Source organism: Rhopilema esculentum, chromosome 11 (assembly GCF_057945365.1).
Source record: "Rhopilema esculentum isolate cy_ngs chromosome 11, ASM5794536v1, whole genome shotgun sequence".
In the NCBI taxonomy this organism is placed as follows: domain Eukaryota; kingdom Metazoa; phylum Cnidaria; class Scyphozoa; order Rhizostomeae; family Rhizostomatidae; genus Rhopilema; species Rhopilema esculentum.
This window is the reverse complement of record NC_142825.1, coordinates 5,781,806-5,807,808: the sequence shown is the minus strand read 5'-3', so window position 1 is coordinate 5,807,808 and position 26,003 is coordinate 5,781,806. Positions and strand designations below refer to the sequence as shown.

The 26,003-nt window shown below is 34.0% G+C and overlaps 3 protein-coding genes across 3 annotated transcripts; 2 read left to right on the top strand and 1 right to left on the bottom strand.

The window, feature by feature from the left end:
* Positions 1 to 717: 717 nt before the first annotated feature.
* LOC135693961 (uncharacterized) lies at positions 718 to 9,229 on the bottom strand. Its single transcript, XM_065212559.2, has 13 exons — positions 7,531 to 9,229; positions 6,449 to 6,546; positions 5,837 to 5,961; positions 5,432 to 5,484; positions 5,099 to 5,165; positions 4,606 to 4,704; positions 4,199 to 4,341; positions 3,507 to 3,549; positions 2,975 to 3,090; positions 2,380 to 2,468; positions 1,952 to 1,999; positions 1,499 to 1,545; positions 718 to 978 (listed from the first exon to the last, which is right to left on the bottom strand). Exons 1-13 carry the CDS (start codon positions 8,887 to 8,889, stop codon positions 914 to 916), a joined length of 2,352 nt encoding a protein of 783 aa, XP_065068631.2. The 5' UTR covers positions 8,890 to 9,229; the 3' UTR covers positions 718 to 913.
* Positions 9,230 to 9,272: 43 nt separating this feature from the next.
* LOC135693968 (iron-sulfur cluster transfer protein NUBPL) lies at positions 9,273 to 17,802 on the top strand. Its single transcript, XM_065212578.2, has 11 exons — positions 9,273 to 9,430; positions 12,464 to 12,614; positions 13,184 to 13,218; positions 13,720 to 13,810; positions 14,271 to 14,310; positions 14,405 to 14,462; positions 15,381 to 15,507; positions 15,872 to 15,957; positions 16,419 to 16,539; positions 17,000 to 17,082; positions 17,595 to 17,802. Exons 1-11 carry the CDS (start codon positions 9,350 to 9,352, stop codon positions 17,646 to 17,648), a joined length of 927 nt encoding a protein of 308 aa, XP_065068650.2. The 5' UTR covers positions 9,273 to 9,349; the 3' UTR covers positions 17,649 to 17,802.
* Positions 17,803 to 18,646: 844 nt separating this feature from the next.
* Positions 18,647 to 24,620, top strand: LOC148958956 (uncharacterized). The gene is made up of 7 exons (XM_089111033.1): positions 18,647 to 18,718; positions 19,077 to 19,177; positions 19,598 to 20,218; positions 20,388 to 20,482; positions 21,064 to 21,258; positions 21,840 to 21,909; positions 23,270 to 24,620. The coding sequence occupies exons 2-7, from the start codon at positions 19,118 to 19,120 to the stop codon at positions 23,402 to 23,404; spliced, it is 1,176 nt and encodes a 391-aa protein (XP_088967159.1). The 5' UTR covers positions 18,647 to 18,718; positions 19,077 to 19,117; the 3' UTR covers positions 23,405 to 24,620.
* Positions 24,621 to 26,003: the final 1,383 nt, after the last annotated feature.

Genomic DNA, 26,003 nt, shown 5'->3' with positions numbered 1-26,003 from the left:
TTGCTGGAATTATAGCTAAGAGTTGTTGGTGTTGCTGGTTGATTAGCAGAAACTGGGGTTAAAAAAGCGAGAGTGTGATTCACTCCACAAAATGTTGCTGTTATTCAATTTTTGCACTAAGGACGAGAATGTCACACACGAAGATAGAAAGTAATCATTGAATATTAAAATTCCAGCACTGGGTACTTGGTTAGTTATCCTTAGTAATTCTTTTTTGTAGCAAAACACAAGCTAGTAGCCGTTGGAAAAGTTAAAATTCGGCTACTCCACGAAAAATTTCAATCGGTTTATGAAGAGTCCAAGCACTACAGCTTAATCTCATACACGTGACTTAGGCCAACTGTTGTGCACATCATTATCACATGAATCACTAAGGGCCGAACCAACCTTGAGCCCGGGGGGAATAGGATTTAGATCAGAAGCGCCTACTGGTTAAGATAGATCAGAATGCCTTTTTCGTTTAAAAGTCTCAGCTATTTTTCGCCAAGATTGTAGCTTTGGAGTGCTTTTGAATCGGTATATGACATTAATGTGAAATTACTAGCAGTTTAGAGGTTTAAATGACTAATTATGAAAAATGTTGGGTTTTATAAGGATTTTGAAGGATTTTATGAATTTTATGAAACCAAAATTGTTCATTTGATCGCCAATTTTTTCTGCCCTGAAATAATGTAAACAGAAAACCAATGTAAAGAGATAAGGAAAGGAAGAAAGAAAACCGAATGCCCAGAAGATTTAATTGAATTTCAAAATCCCTTAAAATTTAGCTATTCAATAATATCGTCGATAATTATAATAACAGGCAATATGCCAATATAAAACTCTTGAGCACATACACTATAAACAACGAAGATAAATGTAGCTAATCTTACCAATATTTTACAAAAATTGTACAGATATTTTTCAGTCTATGTTACAGTATAGTACAAATGTTGCTGGCTTGTTGGCTGCCTTTTGGTGCAGAGCGTCGCATGTTTGCTAACAAAATAAGTTTTAATATCATTAATATCAGAAATCTAAATATTTGTAACAGGCAGCACGCTTTTGATCGCCTGAACGTAAATAGAAGAATAGGAACACAATTGTAAATTAATAATAACATGCCCTAGACATAGCCCATAAAGATGGCAAAGTCTGAAAAGTGGCACAATGCTGCAAATTAGGCAAGACCCAACATGGGCTCCGACGCAGGTTGGGAAGTGAGGGGGCCAAGGGAAAATTTAACAATCATAGCAAAAGATTTGGAAGAAAGCTCTATTATTTTGCCGAACAGGGGGGGGGGGGGGGTAATCTTCGTCGGAGGCTCTGCCCAAGAGCCCACAGTTAGAAACTTTACAATATAATGTATCGTAAATAAAATGGTGGCCTAATGTAAGAAATATTGGCAACCGCCACAACAATGTGATGAAACGACGCTAAAGGTTTAGCAAGACGGATTGACTGTGCAACAAATAAGAAAGATTTATTGGAAAGGAATCAAAATAAGGCGTGAACTTACCCTCTACATATATGTCTCTATCAAACATGGCTACTGGAAGTAGTAAGCTGAAAAAGATACGACTCAAAATTAGCCTAATACTGCAAAATTTCAAATTGTATGAAAGACAGAAAACATACTTAAAAACCCTTGTCTGACAAACCACACTTTTGTTTCATACTTCGGGTAATGACCACAGGGTAACCAGAATAAGAATGATAAAGATATGACGTCAAAAAACTACTTTAAGGATTCTTTGTTTTGGGGACTCTACAGTTTAAAAGGTCGCAACGGAATACTTGTAAATGCATGAGATCAGTTATATCTGATTAAAATGGGCTAAGACATGGTCATTGAAAAGGTCTAATAAATCGTGTAAAGAATAATATTTGTTAAAAGAAGATCTTGACAAAGCTGATTTTGCAACATGTACTTACGTTGGAAGCTGGACAAGATGTATCAAATTAAACTTACTTTTTCTTTAGTGGTTCGATTTTTGCTTCCATTACGCAAAAGACAGGCCTGGGTAACAAATAAATGATTTATGTTATATTATTTCAATACAGAACCACCAAGGTACATTGGGGTCGTTTTAATATGGGCATGTATTGATTGCCAATAACAAACATAACTTTTAGTCAAATAGTATTTCCTGTTGGAAACGTATGGGTTTTTTGCTTTTACCCAACTATGTGATTAGGATTAAAAAAATATGAGTATGTTCATTGAAACATTTGTTTATCAGATGAACCAAAATTTAGAGGTGTTTGCATGCTTTTAGATCTAGAACTATTAAAGACGAATAAAAGCAAACGTCTCAAGGTGATGAGTAGGAAAGTCTTACATTGATTACTTTTTGCTATTTAAGATGCAAAATCTATCTTTCAAGACCTTCGACGTACCTATGATCCGAGCATTTTATAGTCGTGCAGGAACTATAGGCTGCCACCTTAATCTGGTCCGGCTGTCTTGATTTGTACAAGATTCTGTCCTAAAAATCAGAGAATTGAAAAATTGCATAAAAAGGCATAAAAATAGACTTTATTGACAACTTAGTATAATATACATATATGACCCCTGAAATCGGCATGTTATCAACCAAAGATGCTAGAACCAAGACGAACGAAATATCGAAGATGCATTAACCACAGGAAACTTCCGTTGTGTTTATCTAACATCGCATTACATGCTTCACCACAATAAGTATCTGTGTAACTTATTTTCCACGTGTCATGCAAGTGCGAAGTACAAGGGTGAAAATGTACATCAAAGCAAATGTAGATGAGGGAAATTAAATAAATACCTAAAAGATGTCAAAACGAGGAAACAGACGGATTCTAAAAACTATTACAAGATCAAAGAGTTTCTTAAACGCCGTAAAAATTATTACTAATTTCCATGCCAATACTGACAAAAAGTAAATAATTTCAATTGATTGCTTGCAACAATACGATTGAATACATCAAAATATTGATAAGTGTATTGAAGACTACTTACAGTCCATGAAGGAACTCTCGCCTTCGCTGATGAATCGTAGTTATCTGTGTTCACATCAAATTTGTAAGTCGGTAGAAATGTGATTGGTGCCTCTTTAAAACCGTGAAAAATTTTACCTGAGAAAAGAAATTATTCAATGCCAATAAATGTGCATTCATCGTTCCGTCTTGAAAATTTGACGTAACCAAATGGGGTGAAAAAATCGTAGCAGAAAATAATTCCATTTGCCAACAGAATTCGAAAGAGCGACTGAGAACTTATTTGTTAATTGGTTATATTCCTTAGAGATCTTAAAACACCGTGACAAAATTCTTGACATCAAATGGTAAACTTGTCCTAGGCCAATGAACCAACACCGCTCACTCAACCCCTACTCCTCTTTGACCAAGATGTTTTTGAACAGATTGGTCTTATTTTGTAACTGCCCTCTTTCAGTCTTGGTAAATCCCTGCAATTTTTTAAAATATGTAATTCATCTCTTAGACGAAATTGTAAAAACTCTGGGTAAAATAAGGAATATATTTTCAATTACCTTTTTCCATTAAATGACCTAGCTGGTCATGCGGTTTGAGCTCCTAAAAATATATGAAGATTTTTGTGACATGGAAGTTTTCACAGCAGTGTACAGGATAATAAATTACAGATTAAGAAATCATAATGCTTACTCTTAGGACTTGGTGTCTTGGTTTCTTGTCGCTTGGAACTTGAGGGGGGACTTTTTCGAGGGGGGGGATTGGGATTCGAGGATTTACGGTAATAGGAAAAGACATCACTAACGGCACACCGTTGGAACACCATCGATGACATAATGCTGGCAGAGAATCAAATATATGCTTGCTCTATTCCATATACTATGCTAAGATCAAGCGTTAGAGGCAAATAGAGAAGAGATTTCTCCCGTAGTACTAGAATGGGTCATGCGAAAACACGTCCAGAAACCTTAAGGATTTTTTATTTTCAACTTCAAAAATTTATGTTTATTTATGTAACAATAAGACTTATTTAAGAAACATAATGATGTCAACGTCAATAATAGCTGTAGCTTTTTATGGTTCGAGAGCCATACTTCTTACCTTTGTGCCTCACATAGAATAGCAATACAAGTGATAACACTTGAGCAAATACTGCGCAATCTGGCTTCAGGTTGAAACTGTTTCCAAGAGGAAGAAATAAACTACAAATATTTCCAACAGCGCAGTTGATACAAGCCTAGTGATAATTTACCTCTATGATAAACTGGTCTCTTTTCGTTTCATCATCGAAATCTTTCTTTCCAAATATTTCATCTGTTTCGGCTCTTTTCTTATTGATGCGAAAATTGAAATCACCAAACCAAAAGACACGGTCAAATCTTGAAGTGACATCAGCTGTAAAGAAACATCTTTAAGTAAAATAGAGCATGCTATGTGTTTAACAAACAAATCTTCATACCGTTGCAAAACACTTTGCAAAACTTTTGTAGGGAAATAGCTGAAATAGTTTGCAGAGAATATGACATTTTATCTTTACTTTATATAAAATTACTGAGAGCGGCAAAGAAGAACCTAGAAATGCAAAATGCTGAATAAAGTAATAATCTTGACGAAAGTACGAAATATTTGACCACAAATCGGAGATGAGTTGATACTAACCGTCTCTGTTTTGATTATCTCCCTCTCCAAACGGAATAGTCAACGAGCGACAAATTGATTTATAGTCATTAACACGTTCTTTTAATTTCTCTTGGTTTGCTGAAAATTTGATAAACTCATTTTGAAAAGAGGCACGATTTGAACAAAGAACTATGATTATTACTACTGAACAATTATAACTAGAGCAGATAGCAAGGTTATGAACCAAATGTCAACTAGAAGATATTTAAATAGCCACAAGATATTAGATACAAGACTATTAACACCAAAGAAAAAAACACCAGATAACACTCAAATTTACTCTTATCAAGTGGAAAGATGGGAAACACTTAAACTAAACATTTAAATGTTACTTCATTACATCAAAAAACAAAAAGGCTGGTAGAGCAACAGTGTATGGTGTGCTGGTGGCAGTTTGAATTATCTCACTCAGCCTTCACTACAGTACATTTTCATAATTCCTGTTACAGTTACACTATCACTAACAACTTACATGCAAAATGTGAGTTGATAAAAAGGAGAGACGTCCCAAATACATTGAAACAAACAGCTATAGCACCCTTGAATGAATGAAATGAGCATATATTATGACTGATAAAGAAAACCTATGGTATAAAGAACATATATTCATCCATATATAATCTGAATAATATAGAACATACAGAACATATAATTATATAGGACATATATAATCTGAATGATATTTCTAAGAAATATTTTTAAATTTCCAGTTTTAGAGCTTTATAAAAACAAAAACTAAAAACTGTATATGTTAAGCAAGCATTTCCAAGAAACAGCTCACATGCAAATGAATAAAATTTCATACCTTGGTTTTTATTTTATGAGCTATTCTGGTTGCAACTGTGTCTTGCTCAATACCTGGACACAAAAATGCAGGGTTTACAGATCAGCACCATGTTACAAATTGTTAAATTTAAGATATATACTCTGTAGTTTCCTGAACACTGTCAATTGAGGGAATTATCTTTTCCTTAGACACAAACTCTTGTGAAATCTACCTCTAAAGCAACAACCTTGTAACTCCATGATTCAGCCCCTGGATTTTTAACACTATCTCAGATATTACTGTACAGAACAATGACAATAATTTTATGGTAATAGCAGTTAATCTACCTTATATTTAAATCATTATTAATTATAAGCCCATGCTTAATACAAATTGACACAGAAGGTGATTAGCTAAACTGCATTGAGAAAGCTTTTCACTTACCAGTACAAAACCAAACAAGCTCTCTTCGAATGAAAATTGATAGATGCAAAACCCCAAAATTTCCAGAATACATTAATACATGAGTAGGACCAAGTGTCTCTTGCAAGCGGATTTCCCATTCTTTCCTGTCAAACAAATATTAGACATTGCACCAGTGTTATCCAGCACATCCAAAAAATAAAATGTACTTAAATGTTAACAAATAAATTTTGGGGTTAACAAATAAATCACAATAAGATTCTGATTTTACGCTACAAGAGGAATACTTCCACAGGAACCATGGTAGGGTCCTTTTTACAGGAAGAACTCTTATACTCCTTAATTAGATTCTAATTATTCTCAAAAAAGTCTGTACATGGGTGGAAAATAAGCACAGACTGTTAACTGCTAACAAATGTTACTTCTTGTAGCCTAGTTTTCTCAAATCATCTATGAAGTCATGGAGGACATTTGTAGTTGCATTATTCTATGTATCATTCATTGCGACAATATCTGGTCTCAATCATTGATATCTTATTACCATTTTTATGAGAGCTCAGAAAAGAACTGGGAAAACAATAGCAAATTAAATCAATTTATTGCATCTATTCAAGGCTACCAGCTCAATATTACCTGAAAGGTGTTCCCTCTTGGCAACCAATGGCATAAATGTCTTGAATAAACTCACTATCATGTGGAAGAATGTAATCATCTAATGTTTCAGGAACCACCTTGACAAGATATGTAATTTATTTGTGAAAAGACCTGTAATTCGTATTAAATGATCATAACACTAAGTGTGGGAATAGCTTGGAAAAATTGCTAACCAACCAAAAAAACACAGTTCAAGGTGTCAATGCAGAGAAAAACTTTCATTATAATACACCCTTCAAATGGAAAACGTTTTAAACATGCCTAACTGACAGTAAAACCAAAACAGACAAATGCATGGTAGGTTTTTTCTTTTTGACAAACCAATGATTTCTAGCCCCTCGCATAGTTGTAGAGTCTAAGAAATGTCTCTATAACAATATACCAAACATGCAACTATTCCTCTTTCAACTCCTCCTACACCTGGATATAAATTTCCTGGTTGCCTTTGGTCATTACCCATTGTTTAAAGGCAATCTGTCACAACGTTGATTGGTTATAAAAACAAAGGGATTTTTATTGCTTCCAGTCCCCCTTTAATTTATCGCATTGTAAAAAATATGGCGGAGTGCTGGAATCGTGTTTAGGCTATTGTTCCAGCTATTGTTCTCGTTAACCAATCCACAACGAGACAGATTGGCTTTAAACTCTTAGAATCATCACATGAAAAATACATTTTTATAATATGTTATGGTTCAGCATCTCAAAATTTTGCTACACTTAATGATTATTTGATTACAATTAAAAAGTAATAATTAACGCAGTAAAGAATTCATTTCCTTCTTGCACTTGTATTCAAGATGTAGTTTTTTGATATCATCAACTTGACGAAATCAGTCTTGGACCCACTTGTATTTTTTCCTTTCACAAAATTGTTTTCATCAAATAAAAAAAGGGTAAAATACCTAATTGCTTAACAAATCATAGAACATGTTTATGTTTACAATGTTACCAGACCACAACTGATTAGCAAATTACTTTAATTTGAACTATAAATAATGAATAAAAGTGATATGTGACGCAAAATTATGGTAGAGATTAATCAATATGAGAGCTAAACAAACCTTAATCCCTTTCATGTTCCAAGTACCACAAAATATTCTCAATGTTTTATCTGGTAGATATCGAAATATATCAGCCATATATCTGTCAATTTCTTTGCTTCTTGCCTCTTTGGTGGTTAGCCTTGGCATCAAAGAAACAACTCTGTCTGCAATTGCTTTGAAAGAGACTTTTGATTTGGCTGGTGAAGTTGAATTATCTGCAAAATCTCTTGTCTTTATTTGCTCATAAATTGTCTCATCATTTTTTGATTTCTCAGGACTTCTATCATGTTGTTTTTGGACAGGAATATCTGGCAAAGGCCTATATTTCAAGCCAAAATTAGTTTCTCTTTTCAACTCTGGAGAAGATATATTTTGTGTTAAATCTAGATTTTGCCTTATTTCCTTGGGACATAGATACCCTAAAGTGTCTAATGTTCTAAAGCTTTTGCCAGTTCTTAGATCAGGTACTGACTGAGTTCGTAATTCCTCACTTTGAATAGATGCATTTAAAACAGCATATTTATGTTCTGATGTATCCATTAACTGGCTTTTATTTGCAGTTGAATTCAAGGTATCTTTATTCTTTGGTTTTAGTGGCAAGCTATATAATGGCTCAAATTTCTCTTTACCATCAATAGCATTGGTAGAAAAAGTTAATGTAGCTGGATCATCTTCTTCCTCATCACTTGATAAACTGCTTACTGATATGCTATAGCTTGATGAATCACTGTCGTAATCAGATTCACTTTTATCATCTTGTTCATTATTTGATCGTTCCATGTCACTTTCACCATCACTTTCTTCTTCCTTTTTAGAAAGCTGCCTTAGATAATTCTCATAAGAATTTATCAGTGAAACTTCATCATCTGATTTTCTAAAAATGTTTTTATTTTGATCAGATGAAGATTTTCTGTGAGAGGAAACAACCACAGATTCATTATGTTTATTTTTACCAAGGTCTTTTACTTCTGGACTTGGAGTAGTATCAGTACTTTTTCTTGATCCTCTTCTTACACCTATTTTTGGTTTTTCTGCTACTGGAGGATGCGGTACAATATCACGTGGTACAGTATCACCTTTAACTTTACCTTCAGCAATAATCGTTTTTGAATCTTCTCTTTTACCCCGGATGCCTCTTTTTTCTTGTTCTATGTGAGCATTATTTATATGGATAGGTTCCAATCGTTGTGGTTCAGGCCTTTTCATTAACGGTCCCTCTAACATGGCCGCATCAAGTTTTTTTATATCTGGTGGTATCTTCACTTTTCTTTGGCAAAACGAATAATTACTAGAGCCCTGAGATGAAGTTGAACCACTACCATCTGTTGTACTGGATCTCGGTGTACTGGTCGCACTCCCGTTATCAATTTCCTCCATGACACTAATAAAAGTAAGCGATCAGCATTGCAATTAACAATATTGAATCCTATTTTGGGTATCAATTAGATCACTCAATAAACGGGTGAGTAACAACACCAATAATCTAATTTGATAATTTTGCGACAACAATCTGTAAGCAAACTTAAAAATCATATCATCTCCTAAACTGGCCATAGTTTATGTGTATAAACGTCCCTGCAGCACAACTCTGCCACTTTAGAATCACAAGAAATCCATTTTAACGGCTTTTCGGCCTGCATTGCTGTTGTTCCCTCTCAGTTCAAGTGTTTATTTTCTTTCCATTGGAAACAAGTCTACCTCTCTCACACCGCAAGCGCGAAATGCAGAACGAGGCACGTTTCAAATTGAGGCAACAGAAACTTAATAAGAGGCAAATACAATAGTTAATAAGCTGCAAGTGTCTTCAAGATTTATTTTGGAGAACTATGATATAGATATGGCAATGAGATTAAAATATTTAAGCAAAGAATGGCTGAAGCTGTACAAAAATCTATTCTTCAAGTACAAGGACCCAATCGTATGTATTACATTATTACATTTGTTTAGACTGCAATTTAAAAATTTTGAAATTAAAATTTTATCAGACTTAATCCAGATTGAAATCTTTGAATGATGCGCGGGGGATCTGTTGCATGTCCATGAAAATTGCGCATTTGCAAATAAAACAGATATAATTTTTGTGTGGCTGAGACTAATTACCATAAAAACACAGTAGGTAACTTTTGGGTATACATCTCAGATGAAAACATTGGTAACATCATTAGTGGTGTAAAAACAATATAGCAAAGATAAACATTTTCAAAATTCCTAAACATAAGAACGATAGGGTCCTAACAAGATGAGAATTGTTTCCAAAAACCAAAATCTGCTCGACCATCCTGTTTCATGTGTATTTTACTCCCAGAAATGATAAAAATATCCTTCATGTGTTGGCTGTTGTTTGGCATATCACAGCTGTTACGCCGCGGAAGTCAGGACAGCATAGGCCCGTTTTCTGACCGCATCGGAGAAAATCGAAGATATCTCAAAATTTGAAAAAGCTATAGAGAAGCTGTTTTTTGTTTTGAACTTAGCATTAAATTCTTTACTAGAAAGTTGAAATAGAATTCTAATTGCCTTTTAGGGTTTTTTACAAAAAAATTTGGTTTCCCTGAATGGGCTTCCCGCGAAATTCTTTAACAGAATTTGTCTACGGTACCACTGCCAAAGCCAACCAAACAAGGCTAATTGGAAATATTTTTGTATTGAACTCTCTGAAGAGGTAGAAAATAAATGAAAATAGCACTTAATTATTTTTTTTTTTATTTTTTTACCTTCAAGTTGATATTTTCATCGCTCCTGACGGAGAAGCCGAAGAGATATACACTGCGAGGCGGCCTCGCAGCTTTGAGAATCGCTAGGAAAACATTAAGTTTTAGGCCGACCGGGTCGTCAAAAATCAGCTCGCGCTTCCACAGACAGGCTTATTTTGCTAGAAAAACATACTAAGATGACTCTTCATTCGTAGGAGAATAAAATTTTTGGGGTGCCCTCTCAGACAGAAAAACCGTTGACATTCAAATTTCACGCGGGCGCAAAGAAAGTTGATGTCTAACTGGTTTCCACCAAGTGCTGACCAGGGCACCCCACCAGGTTTTTAGCCTCGCTCTTAATCTTATTCATGCAAAAGAAATGAAGTATTTATCGTCTATCGTTTGGAAGCGCCCGAGAAAACATTGAGGAGCACTTTGGCCTAAAATCGCGATCGTGTCGGAAATTTACGAAAGTGGTGATTCTTTAAAATCTTCCCCTAAAACCTGATAAAATTTAGCAAACAACAAATAAACGAAATGAAATAAACAGAGAATGGTCTTTGTTTTAAAATTATTTGCAATTTTCTGCAATAAATCTACGATTTTATACTTAATTTTGAAAATCATTCAATTTTCGAAAGTTGCGTGTTGCGGTCTGTTAAATGGCAAACTATTGGCTGTCCTCATTTCCCCGAGAACAATAGGCGTAACAGCCGTGATATGTGTGTACAAAAACCAGCCTCATGTGCACACAAGCAAGAAGTAATGACGATTTAGATGATCTGCAACTCTGAGGTTCCTCAAATTCAAATTTCATTAAAGGCGTCAATTATTAAATACATACAAGATAAGTTTTACAGTTAAAGAAGAATCCTGTGTAGCTGGATGAATCATTTGAATAGAAATGGTGCGGCGGCAATCGCAGCTGAAATTTGATGTGCGTAAGGCGAAAATTCCAGTCTGGGACTGAATGGTGATGCAGGCCAGATTGTGGAGTACAGCTTGTGCACATACACACCGAATTGAGGTTTGGGGGTGTGGCAAACAAATGAGGCTTAAACAGGCGTCTATGACCATGCTCAAAAGAACTTAATCAAAATTGCTTTTTTTAAAAGTTTTAAATGCATTATAGTTATTAAATATGATACAGAATACACTGGGATCACAAAAGTATGAAAATGTGGATTAAAAGTCAGGGAAACATTAGATTGGTGCTTTAGAAAATTTCTGGCGTATATTTTTAAAGAATTGATAAAAAAATTCCTCAAAGTACAGGCAATACTTGATTTAAGTATAAAATAATTTAATTAAACTTAAAACTGAATATATGCACCTTTTAACATAGACGAATTTGGTGTAGATTATTCTTTTCATTAATTTCAAAAGCATAATAAACGTTGAATGTTTTGGTTTAATTTTTTATTGTTATGTTTTTAGATAATGTGAGCATCAGAATTTAAGATAAATAAGTCATTAAGATCAAATGTAGCGCAACTCACTTTGTGTCAGTATTGAAACATTAAAGTTTAAGTGCACTGCTTAAACATAACTTTTTCAGTAATAATTTTTCATGTGAAGGAAGCTTTAAGCAGTTTGCTTAAAATTTTAAAATTTTTCGTTCAACCATCATCAAATTTTCTTTAAACCCAAAGTTGAAGAAATGGCGAATGCATTTCCCCCCCATAAACTATCGTTTCCAAGCCCCTTCACCTCATAATTCTGATTTTGAAGTTGGTCAGCTTAGGCTTGTGGTCACTGTGAGCTGCTATCTTGAGCTACTGTTTCCATACTTTTCCATTTCCATTTCCATACAGTGTATTCTATAAATGTGGAATGTTTTTATGTTATAGTGACTCTGCTTATCAGGCCTGTTTACGTTAAGTTTTCTTTCCTATTCATTCCACCACATTCTCACATTGCAGCACAGGTATCCTCTACATCACTCTCGTATCACACATTAACTAAAATTAGTCATTCCATATTAAATTTAAAAAGGTTGTAACCTAGTATCTCTGAATTAGCTGAACTTGATATCAAATGTTGGTATTATTGAAAAACTAAATTTCCCAAAATTTGAGATCAATATCTCAAGCTTCTTAAGGAGAAAAGGAATTAAGTATCTACATTCAAATAATCCAGACATATTAAATCAAGTGACAAGTTTTATGGAGGGTGCATGTAAGAGACTGGAGCTCTGGGATTTAGGTCTCAGGAAATGTTTTTAAAAAGGATGCCAGGCAACAACCTTTTCTTTTCAGACTATACTCAGCAGAAAGAAGACATCTCTAAATGATCACCAAAAGAATCTGATGGGAAGAGGCTTACCAAAACAGAAATCCATTCCACAAGTCAAAGATATAATAGTTGTTGCTTCAGGAAAAGGAGGTGTTGGAAAATCAACAACTGCAGGTAAAGTTTTTCTGCAGTAGTTCTTTTTTTATTCACTGTTTTGTGGTGGAAACTCTGAAGTAGATATGCACCAAAATTTCATACATATAGGGCATTTTTTATATGATGTCAGTTGATGTCATGTTGCTTTTGTCAATCAAAAGTTTATTAACAGTGGGATCTTTTTATTGCCTGTAAAATGTAGACGTGTCTGACAAAAGTAGAATAATCCAACCATCTCTAAGAAAAATTTAGAAGAATATGAGAAATTTGATCCTGAGTAAAGTAAATGGTAGTTAAGAAAAGTCATATTTTTTGCATTGCAGCAGAATTTTTTTTGGGGTTTGTATGATTTGGTTAGCTAGATTTTCTCCATCGAGGCTGTTAATTTGGGATGCTTTTAAAGGATGCTTGTAGAACAAATCCTAAAAAGAGGGTTCTGATTAGGAAATGTCACAACATCTACATGTTCTATGAAAACTCCAAGCTGGTTGTTACTAAATTTTGTAAATTTTTTTACTAGCTCGGCTTCATGTTTCATTGTGTATACACAATAAATACATTTGATCATTTAATTATTTGCTTTTCAGTAAATTTAGCACTAGGAATTGCAGCTAATGACCAAGTAAGTCTTCCTACTTGCTTTTTATTGTTCACTAGTTACTTTACCATGTTATTGATTACTGATTGATAATACCTTTTGATTCAATGAATATTTGAAAAGTTCTCTTGGGAAATAATTTTTTTGATTTGATTCATGCTTCTTTACTAAAGTCCTTAAGCTAAAGTCCTTAACTAACTTTTAAAACTGGAATAAAAATTTTGGATCAGGAAGTGTGGATAATCTTCACCAGTATGCAGAGATTAGAAATGATATAGTGCTTAAATTCATCAGTTTTTCTTTGTCAGCACACACAAATAGCATCCTTTGTGGGCTGATCATTTCGGTTTGAAGCCAGAGCCAAGCTGTGCAGGGCTAGGGCCAAGCTTCCTGAAATTTATCTCCCAATCTAATAAGAAAACAGAGCTGATCTTATCACAGATTAAGTAGCCCTTAGCTTGTTGCATGGATTGGTTTTTTATTTGTGGTTCAACGAGTGGTTTGCCTTTACATTCATTATAGTAGGCGCTCTCCGTAGGAATATTGGATGCAGACATTTATGGCCCATCTATACCAACTCTAATGAATTTGAAAGGGGAGCCTGAGCTTGACAATCGTAAGTAATTTATTCATCAGCAACACCATCTATAAAGTTATTTTTCTAGTTTCAGATTTATCTTATTTTTATAGCATATTGTTTGTATTACTTGCTTCTTATTTGAAAAAATTGAAAATAAATTTGATAATAATAATAGCAATTAATACTTGAATATTTAATATTTTCAATACAGTTATCATCAGGGTCCTGTCATCATTTGATAGTCATCATTTCAAATTGTTACTTCTAACTTTCTTTCTAATTCATATTTTAGCTCAGAATCAGAGCATACATACATACTTATTCAGCAATGCAGGTCATAAAACACAAAGTAAAGCATTTAGAGCATTAGATATCTAAGCAACATTCCAATTTAAATATCTATGGTTGTAAAATTAAAGCAAATAATACTGCAATGAAGTTTTTTAAAATAATCTTTTTTCAGATTACTTACATTAGTATTGCCTTTTAAATGCAGGAAATCAGATGATACCAATGCAAAACTATGGTATTAAGTGGTAAGTTTTTGGCTGCTTGATTTTTATTTCAGAGACAATTTTAAGCATTTTTCAATTCATAAAGTATTTGTGCTAAAGTATTGTTTCTCTTTAGCATGTCAATGGGTTTCTTAGTTCCAGAAGGGGCACCTATTGTCTGGAGAGGATTAATGGTAAGTCTCTTTAAATTTTGATTTGGTGTTTGTTTTTCTTGAATTTTACCAAGTTTGCTGCTCATCTTTGATGAAATGGTTTTTCTTTTTTGTTAATGAGAAAGACATGTTTATTAGATGATATTTTCATTATAACCTATTATTTTCAGCTTTAATTTAGACAAACATTACCATGCAATTACCGTCAGTACGACATTGGCTCAATTTTGGAAATAATAATCATCATTGATTGTACCAGTGGGGGAAGTTAGTCGATTAGATTTTAAAAGTTTGAATCTGCAAAGTAAGGAAAATTTGGCATGAAATAGGATGGATGAAAAGTTTGAATCTTGAATCTTCAATCGTTTACTCCTAAAGGCTTTACAACCAATCTGGAGCATTTACTCAAGGAGCATTAAAAATAAGGAAAATTAACTCAATAGTAGGATTAATACCATTTCCACCCAGCGCTCCAGTTTGTTGATTTCTACAAAATGCTGCATATGGTTTTGGTTCAAAAAATTCAAGCAAAGTGTGTAGGTAAGCAGGTTTGGTAAACAAGGGATAACAAAAGGCTAACAAAAGAGTAAAAATTGTCTCTAATAAGTCTATACTGGGGTCCAGGTGTTGGTGGAGGCCACCTTCACCCACTGACGTGGACGCAACCATACTGTCACTGATACTTTGAAATTGTCTTCTCTCACGCAATTCATAATTTCTGACGGTAGGCTATTCCAAATTGTGAATCCCCGTTTTGAATCAGAAAATTTATTTAGCTGTGTCTCCAAGTTTTGATCATCAGTGAGAACCTTTAACCTTTCCTTAGCTCTCCAGCTGTAGTCAAAGTATTATCAACATTTTGTAGAAATCCTTCCGTTTGAGTCATTAGGTATCAATGATGTGGGTACAGTAAAGTTGATATGTTATTTGATTCAATAGGTGATGTCAGCGATAGAAAGAATGATAAGGCAAGTGGCTTGGGGACCATTAGATTATTTAGTTATTGACATGCCACCTGGAACAGGAGATACACAGCTCTCAATATCTCAGCTCATCCCAGTTTCAGGTGAGTTATTTGCAAAGTGAATGGTAGCCCAACATCTTATATTATTTATAGCGAAAGCCACTAGACCTTCTCGTATTTCCAATATATTGTTTGTTTAGGCTTTAAAAATGTCACTGACCCTAGTTACCATGAAGTGTACTATAAATCTGATAATAACTGCCCTTAATCTCATTTTCAGCGTCCCTTAAAGGCTTGAAGGTTTAAAAATCCATTTAAGATCTATCACACTGGTTAACCGTAGAAAAACAAGGTCTTAGTTCGCATTACATTTATCTGTGCATGTATTTATTGTTATTCCCAGAAATACAAATTTTCGAATGTTAATGAAACATGGAATACAAACTTCACTTATACGTTTGAACAGGTGCAGTTATAGTGACAACTCCACAAGATCTTGCGCGGATAGATGCTAAAAGAGGGGCAGAAATGTTCAAAAAAGTCAACATACCCGTATGTATACCTCCAGCCATAAGGAAACACTAGATAGTTATGAAATTCTAACCAATATCAATGGATTTTTGGTCCTTTGATATGGCAAATGTTTATTCTCCATAAAACTTTTTCTATTTTAATTTTAAATTTATTTTGCTTTGGAACATTTGCGAAAGTCGTAAGTAACACTGCTGTTAAGAATCTTTTCAGGAGCATAAAAGATCCTGATTAGCTATGGTTTTTCACTGGGAGTCTCGAAGATGGCCAAGAGTAGTTGTCAATTAATTAATGTGCTCGAGTCATAGATTTAATTTTGAAATTCATCTGTAATTGTCGCCTACAGCTAGATTTGATATAATTGATTAATCTTTGTATTTCAGTCTACAGCCTGTAGTTTATTGTGAATTTCATTCTCAATTCCAAGTTTGTTTTCAATTCAAATTTCATTCTAAAACTCTAGATTTCGTACTTGATTCCAGGTCTTGGGTCTTGTAGAGAATATGAGCCATTTCGTATGTCAACATTGCCAGAAAGTGAGCCATGTTTTTGGAAGCAAAAGACCAGAGAGCGAGGCCAACAAAATAGAGACAGAAGTGCTAGGTAACAGCAATGATCCTTCATCGTGTTTAGATTTTCGTCAATTGTACACACTTTTTTACTAGAATAAGCTTTGTAAGAATATATAGACTCGAAATAGGTGAAGTATAAGAATTAATTGATTAAGAATTAATTGATAGCCAGGATCGAGTTTCATCGACAGTTTGGCTTTTTGTCTACTGAAGCTATCTTGTTTCAACTACGATTTCTCTGGCTGCCTCTATATTTCTTAGCATCAACTGGTAGTTCTTAGTACTAGTCAATGGCCTATAAACATGATATTCATAGTGAAGTCTCTCAACATATGTCAAATGTTCTTAAGCACGTGCTTCTTTCATACCTTTGCATATTACTCTTTTTCTGCGAAGTTTTGTAAAAGTGTTTTCATTATTGAACAACTGACATATTCATTGAAATTTAAAAAAAATTTAAAGTATCAACTGATTTTCTTATCGATTTAAAGGTCAACTGCCATTGGACAGTATTATCACGGATACCTCTGACAGTGGCACGCCAATTGTTATTTCCCATCCAGACAGCCTCCATGTAAGTGAAAGTGTTTCCCCTTGTTTTTTTGGGCTTTTTATGTCTGTGAAAAAAATATGTTCACATGCTGACAGAAGATGTGAATCTAAGTTGCCAAGAAGTCGACTGTAAAAGACGTGCTTTTTTGTTACTTCAATTCCTAGTAGGGTTTTTACTTGCGAAAATAAAAATTTTGGGTATTAAGCTCAAATCAGAGCAGTAATTTCACGAGAGGTGTCTTTTTTTAAAAAGAAGTGTAGTGTGATAAACTTGTGTTATTTTGATTTTAATTTTCAATACTGTTTTTCTGTAAAACTTTCTACATTTACTCTGATAATGTGTATATTGGCTTTAATATCGTATTAGTATAAGGAACCTTCCAATATTTTGCTTGATGCATTTTCTTATTCTATTTTAAAAGGTTTGCTCACTTTTTGGTATCGTATCAATGATTAATTATGCCTCTAATAGTTTCGTAACAATTGCTGTAACATTGTGAAAAATTTGTTTTGACAACCTGCTTTATTTTGCAGGCCAAAGCGTACAGAGATTTAGCGAAGAAGGTTGTCGATAAAATACGGACTTAATTTAATGTAATTATCTTTCAATGTATAATTTTATTAATTGTAGCGCTGTGAACATATTGTTTGATTAAATGTCATTTTTCGTTATTAAGAATAAACATTAAACAAATTATTGGGCTTGTGTATTATCATTCTACCTCGATTTGAGATCCAAACATAGAAAGTTCGTTTTCACATTATTTTTAAAGACTTCACCAGAATTTGTAAAAGGTCGGTTTTTGTAAAATCCTTACAACAAGTATGCAAAATACTAAGGTTTATGTATCAGTGCTGCGAACTTAGTTTGCCTTTGTGTTTGAAGAAACTCATACGACCCAAGTTATTGGGTTAATATGTGATAACTTTTAGATGAACGCTTTTAACTTCATTTGATTCATCATTTCTAACTTGTGGCGCATTAAATCTGAGCTTCTTGACGCATTACTGATATAGCTGAGTCGATCTCTCTTCCTTCAGCTGAAAATTTTATAGTTGTGCTCCGCGTTGTCCCAATCGTTGCCATATGTTATTAGACTGACAGGCTTAATTTTTGTGCAATGACATGTTTCCCATGATTGCAGCTTCATGGTAAGAAATGTTCTACAGGCTGTGAGGATGGCATATTAAGACCCAATAGAGAGATTTCTGATTACATATAAATTCCCAGAAATAGAACATCTATACCTATTACAAACCATTTTGCCATAGGTTTGATTTTATTTGATTTTTGATTATTTATACAGGGTTATACATTCAGTAATGAAAAGATGATAACTGATTTACAATGTGCCCTGTGGGGGGCCAAAAGAGTGGGGGGCCAAAAGAGGGGTTACCTATTTAATACCTAAAAGGGAGATGTGCTACCTATAATTAGCAAGGAAAGTGGGGGGCATGGCCCCCGGCCCCCGTGTGGCGCGGGCTCTGATCGGAAAAATTAGTTCCTCATTCCGGGGATTGTGCCTCCATTCATTACAGTTGAGATTTGGGCACTTGGAAGGAGCGTGCGACATACCCCCTTTCATGTTCTTTTACATCGAGCACATTATTCCTTGCTGGGTAGGAGTGTTTGACAAGGAGAAGATTTGCTGGTTTTTGTAAGTAAGATTATATAACGTTTTCAAGATTTTAATGCACCCATTTTGTTGAAATCACAGTGGATACTCTGGAATATCATTTTAATGCGGTTTTATTTTATGTCTTCGAATTTGGTAGCATGGCATGCAATAGTGTTGAAGTTAAATATCCAAAAAAAGTATTCGATCATACCTAAGTACTTATAGGCATACTTGCTACTGAGCTGCTTCTGCTTTTGCAATAATACAAATAAATTTAATTTAGCAATGTAGAGTTTCGTAGTTCTGCGAAAAGCAACAGGGTGAATGATTCTTGTTCCACACGTTTAGTAGAAAATGTTGTTTTCTGATTGCTGTTTAAACTCTCTACATTTTTTAGTTAACATTGCCATGAAAACTTGACATGATCAACATGACAAAATGATTGGTCAAAGGATATTGGTCAGGAAATCAGTCAATAGAATTAAGCATCTGCAGATTGTAAGTAAATTTTTTATGTGAAATGAAATGTTTGTAGATTTTCACTGCATCTTGTTTGTATCTTCCCATTGAGTTCCTTTTCTCTTGTCAATCTATTTTGAAAGAAATGAGGTTTGAATTTGGCAACTGCTGCTAGCATTTTAATGGAAATATCAGCTGATCTATTAAATATTTCTTTGTTCCACCTGACCTGTGTTGTTTTTTCCTATTTCCCTTTCACCCCCCAATGCTCAACTTACTTCAAACGTCTTGGCAACTATGATATTTTTCCAGGTAGGGTTTTTGGGCAAACTACAGAGATTCCATTAGAAGGAATTTTACTCTCAGTTTAGCCTTTATCAATATTCAGCATCATATCCTTACCAGTTCAGTCAAGAAAAGAGACTGATAATTATTACTATCAATTGGTATTCATTTCAGGATAAACCAATACAAGCAGCTTGCCAAAGCTACAGACTCTTGAGAAAATGTAATCAAGCTGACACAGTGGATCCTCCATTTCTATGGTCTCCAGCAAATTGTGGCAAAGAGAGCATTAACAAACTATTGTGGCCTAGGATTAGTAATCAACCATGGAAAGAAGTGAATTACTTTTACAACTGGCAATGTTCTGAAAGGAAGAAATATGACTCTTTACGAAGGCTTCTTGTGCTGGATAAAGTGTGTAATGATGACACATTAGAGAAGAGATTTGACTTGTGTAGTACAGGATTTAAAGCAGACGGTTTCCATAGCAATGTGCAATTGGTTTTACCTGCTGTAACCTCTAATAGTTATAATATGAACAAAGTTGCTGGAAATGCAGGTAGTATCCTTGAACATTTTAAACAAAGTGGACCATGCTGTTGTCTTCAAAGAACTGGCCAGGTGTTGAAAAGAACTTCTCCTCATAACAGAAAGCAGAAACATTTTAAAACTTTGAATTTTGTGAAGACTGGAAAGGGGTGCTCAAAAGAAGGAAGAAATTTAAAAGCTGCAAAGAAGTTGCCTAGAACAAATGAATTGGTAATTGAAAGAATTGTAGACAATATTACAGAAGAGGTATGAAAGCAAGAAAGCTATTAATTAATTATTGGTTTAATTCCATTCTTGCTCAAATATTTGCTCGTTTTTTGGTAGATGGCTTCTGCAATTATTCAGAGTTTTCTTCATTTAGCAATTTTATAAACTCTGGCTTGTTATTAAGAGAGTTTAAAAATTCTTGTTATAGTGGCCAAAACTCTTTTCAAGCAAGGTTCTGTTGGATTCTTCAATAATATCAGAGATGATATTCTTTGACAATGCTGTTTTAAGATTCAAGACAAGGTGTGTTTTATATTTTTTGAACAGACAAATGAATTATCATTTAATAATTAAATATTTCTAAGCAAAAACCACAAGGGCATTTCATTTTCTACAAGTGAGAAAATCAATGAGGTAGTGAAAGCCAAAAAACATGTTGGGGTTTCCATAGAATTTTCCTTTCAATGTATGCAATAATTATATTTTTACAGTAACCAGCATTATACCTGGAATGGTATGTTTTGCAATACCCCTATCAAACCACATTCATTTTAGCCACATTGATTTTATGTCTAGACTCCCTCCTAATGTCCATAGGCAGAATTATGAGTTAAAAGTTTTCACATTTATCATATGCTAGAATAATGTAGAATAACTCTTTGATTAAATCAGATAATGAGTAACAAACACCAGTGCTATTCATTTCTAGGTCTTATTTTCATTGCAAAATTTTGCTAATTTTGAATAGATGATTCAGATAAACAGGATTTTGAGGCTTAAAAGGAAGAGAAATTATGATTTATAAGAAGAGATATATAAAATTTTGACAATTGCTTGATTAAGTACTTTTATACTGTCTTTTATGTACATTATTTACTTTTTAGAGGCCAGAGACTTTACAAACTACAAGTCTGGTGCTTCAAATGGGCAACAACACTTCTATGGTTCGATAGGACGCTACAAGTCCTTCAGGTTACAAAAAGCTTTGAAGACAGCACAATAAAGATAAGATGGCTTGTAAATGGAAGACCAAGACTTCTTTACCTAATGTATCTGTTTGGCAGAACACCTTCTCTTAGGTTTGGTTTTGCTATACTACACAAATATTATGTTATCAACTCATAGTAGGGGAACGGCAAGAACTATTTTGAACTTCAATTTAGAATAAATCATTTTTTAAAATTAGTCAGGAGAAAGCAACATTGTGGTGAGAATTCATTGAGTAATGAATCAATAAAAATATGTGTCGAATTTTTGTGAATCCATAGCTTTTGTCAAGGAAAAGTAGTGGAAGAGATTGTTGTTTTGAAGTCACTGGGCTAAGAGCATGGTCATTGCTCTAAAACCACATTTTCAAACTTGTAAGAAATTAAGACAATGGTCTGTAAATATTTTTACTGTGTTTATAATCTCCATGGTCCTATTTTGCATTCCAATTCGAACAGTTTTTTAATGCTTTGATTGACTCTTTGCCAAATCTTACCTGGCAATTTTTTGTTAAATTTATGCTTTCTTGTATAGGACTTACCAACATCAAGGTATCATGCAGAACCAATTTGTTTTGCCAAATAAAAGCTTTAATTGCTCTCTAGAAATTTCAATTGCATAGATATTGGTTATTGCTCCTGTTTGCTTTTGTTATCCAGTTCTCTTTTTTAAGGTACATGGACTTTTTCTCCATTTTAAAAGTTGGTGAAAGTGAGAAAGTTGATGTACATCATGTGTCTAAGGTAAGAAGCAGGCCATGCTTTTTATGAAATTCTCATTTCGTCTTTTATCGCCAAGAATCAATAGAGTTCAAAACACTTAAAGTTCCTGGTTTTGCTTTATTAAAGGACATTTTTAGAATTAAATTGCCTGTATTACAGCTATGTAATGCCCTGTCGACTCACTAAACCTCTAGGGGATTAGGATTGAAGTGACGTAATTCTGTTGTTGCCGTGTTACGTTATCTTGATAAGAAGATATTTTTTTAAAAAAAGTTATTCACCGTTGAGGAGATAAAATTGTTAAACGTGTTTAAGCTCTGGAAACAATGCGTTAGTCTATGATGAGTCATAAGATAACTTCTTTCAACTTTTTCAAAACATTTAGATTTTTTATAAGTACACTTTGAAATGAGTTACGTCAAAACATGCCCAGTACTAGATTTAAATGTTTTGTTAGTTTGTTTCAGTTGTATTAAGCAGAGAAAAAATCTGGAAACCTAGCATATAAAGAATTTTTTTGCTTTCTGTCTGGTCATCGTCCGATGTTTATACTTAAGAGTGTCGGGTAAAAAGTACTTTTCTATTCTGTCCCCGCTTTTTTTGTGTTATTTGAAGTTTTTCACTACCAGAGGGCCTTTTTGTTGAAAAAAGCAATGCTCTACAATAATATAGATTTTCTCTTGGTTTACTTACTTTATTTAAATGAGTTAACCGTTCAATCTATATAATTGCTCCCTTTTGTTTTGTTGATAAATTTCTTGTATACATGCCAAGACAATATTTGTTTGGCTGGATGTTTAACCAAAAAGTGAAATCTTTTCTAAAGGGAACAGTTTCTACGTTTTAAGTATTTTAAAAGATTATTTAAGAGAGTGATTTAAGAGGTAGAATGGGGAACTAGATTTTCTTCATTATAGGTTCAAAATGCAGCCCCTGTCGTAATTAAGTACCTGGGATGTTTTCATTATGTTGGTATAATGCTACAAGCCCGTACTTCCTCGTACCCAATTATCTTGTTGGCGATTTTTCCCTGTCTTCTCTTGTATCGATTTGTGCCCTAAGTCCATATGCACAACACGTAAATTTTAATTAGAAGCGCATCCCACGCATCTTTTGGATTTGCAGAACAAGACGGTTACAAGTTGTGACTGCCAGTAACCACAGAACTACCACTTGCTCCATATGCCCTGTAAGCTCCGTTCTGTTTAGACCACGTTTAATCATTTAAGACATGTGAATAAGCAGTGAATTTTGTGGCCCTGCCTTCTTATATTACGAAATATCTACAACTATCGGTATACCCGTTCAATTTTTGTCTACCTTAAGTTTTAATATTGTGAAGTCAGAAATCAGAGTTTAGTGACATTGTTTCTTTTTTCAGTTGGTTCCGCGACAAACACAGCAAAAAAGAAATATCCTTTTATCCATTCTGCCGCTCCTTGGATTATCCCGGTCTGATCTCCCCGATTTCCAGGAAGAGCCTGTTTTACCATCAACAACAGATCCTGGCTCGTGAACTTATTAAGTCACGGTAAATAACCACAAAACATCTTTTTTAATAAGTAAGTGAAGAACAGTATGAAAAATAGCGATATTCATAGAATTTAACATACAGTACTTCTGTAGGTTTGAAATGCTTTATTTGACCTCATTTTGTCATGTGTCAGTGATGACAAGCAGCACACAATCCTGGATCAAGATTTCTTAACATTTGTTCAACATTTTGAGTCAACGGATATGACTTACTAACGACGTATATTTTTAAGTTTCTGTAGTTAAAATTCTTTGGTGACGTAAAAACTCATATGTATTGTTCTTTCCACGTCTTATGTAACAGTAAAGGAAATGATAAGATTAGACACGAAGCCATGCTTCTTGGATTCGATTCCCATTTGCCTGAAGCTGATATGCATTTGTCATTTCAAAAGCCCAAGATTATCATTTTGAAGCTGACACTAGTAGATATATGCAACAGTAATGATAAAATGTTTGTATAAAAAAATCCGATAACCAGGAGGAAGTTTCTTGCGATACTGGGAAAAATTTCCACAGCAGAACGTTTCCTCCCTAGCATGCCATTCTGAAATATAGGATATGCCATTTCCGGAGATAGGTTTTTGATTGGAACTAAATTCGTGGCTTTGTCTGGTTGCATAACATTTTTTCGATATTATCATTGAAAGCGAACAGAGTCTAGAAAACATTACGGTTTCACGGCTGTGAGCTAAAGGAAGGTTGTCCAACCATGCAGTAGTTTCGAGGCGTAGCTTGAAAACGCATAGCTTGAAAACGCTATAAAAGTGAGAGGAATTTACCTCTGTGGTTGAACTTTTCTTTTTTCCCGACCTAATGTAAAAACCAAGCCTTGGATGATTTTGCTTAAATTCTATTTCCATGAAACTTTCGTTCAAAAGATACAAAAAAAATTTGGTACACGGAAAGCCAATAGTACGAGATTTCATCCAATGGAAGGCTGAGGTGTTTTCAGAAATCTGAATGCGCTTCCTATACAGAATGAACTGGAAATGTAATTCTATTAGCAGAATGCAACTGTAAATTTTTTTGTACAATCCAATATTATTTATGTTTTGTTAGAAAACCAATTGCTAATGAACCAATTTGAACTGTTTTTAATTTGTATTATTTGACTAGCTCGATGGTTTACAGTCAAGGAGACAAGGAATTTGAAATTTATTTCTCTATTAAAGCTACCATATACGTAACACTTTAATGATAGAAGTGGCACTCAGCCTCTACTGTGGATAACGAACGTCTAATAATGTCATTGTGATCTGAGGAATACTTATATTTTTCTTGATATGGCCTAAAGCGTGTGTTGCCTTACGTGTGTCTGCAATATTTGTCTACGAAAAATGATTATATGTGTTGCATAAAATTTTATTGGATTCTGTAATTTTCGATCACTTATTTTTGTTATATTGGTTTCAGTTGAATCTAGAGAATAATTATTTGCATTTAATAGATGCCTATATTTTGGAGTGTTGCAGATTTAATTTTCTGACCATTATCATGATGGAAAAATCGTCTTTTTTTTACTCAACTTAAAAACTGTATTATAGCATCTGCTGTTGTTGTCTTTATTGACGTAAAATTCACAGTTTTTGTTAGCCTGATATCAGGCTCAGACGGAGCGGGAAAGGCTGGACGAAAACGATATTGAAAAATAAAGAGAAGTAAAAAATGGAAAAACAGATCTATTTATTGGCAATATGAAGCATTGACTATAGAGCTAATTTTAGGAAGAAATCTTATTCTAAACGTTTCTAGTTATTTCGAAATTCTTCTTATGATCGGAATGATCAAGATGTGACACATTGTGTAGAAATATGGTGTTGGAAAGTCTGATTGGCTTAACAAAAACCAAAATAAAAAGATCATAAGTTGCTAGGTGTTGCCGAATTGGATAACAGCTGAATAGACCTAACCAATCATTTAATTGTGTGAGCTACTTTGTATTGATCAGCTTTCCAGTGGCTACATTTCTTTAAAATATCCAAATGCAAATATTTGACTTCAGATTTGGACTGAGTGACTAGAATTTTGGTCTAGATGTATTGTTCGATGATGCAAGTATTCGTTTTGTGATATTGATAAAGACAAAAAAATTTGCTTTGATTGTTAGGAATTTGATCTTGGTGTGAAGATGTCACCCTTAAAACGATTTCCGCGGCCTATCTTTTTATAATTTTTCAAGGATTAACAAATATGCACAAATGGGATAAATAATGCCTTGAAAGGGTCATGTAGTGACGTCTGGAGTGATTTCCAAAATAAGACAGTAAATTAAATTGGTGAATATTTCTTTTGAAATCGCCATAAAATAACGAAGTATGATGTCGAATAATTAGCAACTCCTTGGTCTTTGTTTCAATATCAAAGCATTTCTCCCTTACAGTAAAAAGTGAAAGCCAATTTTCGTTTAAAAAGTCTTCACATGTTTTTGTAAAGTTTTTGTAAAGTACGGTTTGTGTAAAGTTCAAAGACAACAAACGCATCTTATTCCTTAACACAATGAATATTTCTAGCAGTATTCCTGACTAATCATTTAAACGAAAGCATGACACCTCCCTTTCTGAAAGGCACCCTCTTGGTTT

Coding starts and splice junctions, on each gene's coding strand:
- LOC135693961 (XM_065212559.2), bottom strand. CDS start 8,889: ATGGAGGAAATTGATAACGGGAGTGCGACCAGTACACCGAGATCCAGT. Junction 5,485..5,836: donor GCTTGTTTGGTTTTGTACTG/GTAAGTGAAAAG, acceptor TTTTGTGTCCAG/GTATTGAGCAAGACACAGTT. Junction 1,546..1,951: donor ATCGAACCACTAAAGAAAAA/GTAAGTTTAATT, acceptor TATCTTTTTCAG/CTTACTACTTCCAGTAGCCA.
- LOC135693968 (XM_065212578.2), top strand. CDS start 9,350: ATGGCAATGAGATTAAAATATTTAAGCAAAGAATGGCTGAAGCTGTAC. Junction 14,311..14,404: donor CAAAACTATGGTATTAAGTG/GTAAGTTTTTGG, acceptor GTTTCTCTTTAG/CATGTCAATGGGTTTCTTAG. Junction 17,083..17,594: donor CCCATCCAGACAGCCTCCAT/GTAAGTGAAAGT, acceptor TTTATTTTGCAG/GCCAAAGCGTACAGAGATTT.
- LOC148958956 (XM_089111033.1), top strand. CDS start 19,118: ATGATTGGTCAAAGGATATTGGTCAGGAAATCAGTCAATAGAATTAAG. Junction 20,219..20,387: donor TAGACAATATTACAGAAGAG/GTATGAAAGCAA, acceptor TTCTTGTTATAG/TGGCCAAAACTCTTTTCAAG. Junction 21,259..21,839: donor GGCAGAACACCTTCTCTTAG/GTTTGGTTTTGC, acceptor CTCTTTTTTAAG/GTACATGGACTTTTTCTCCA.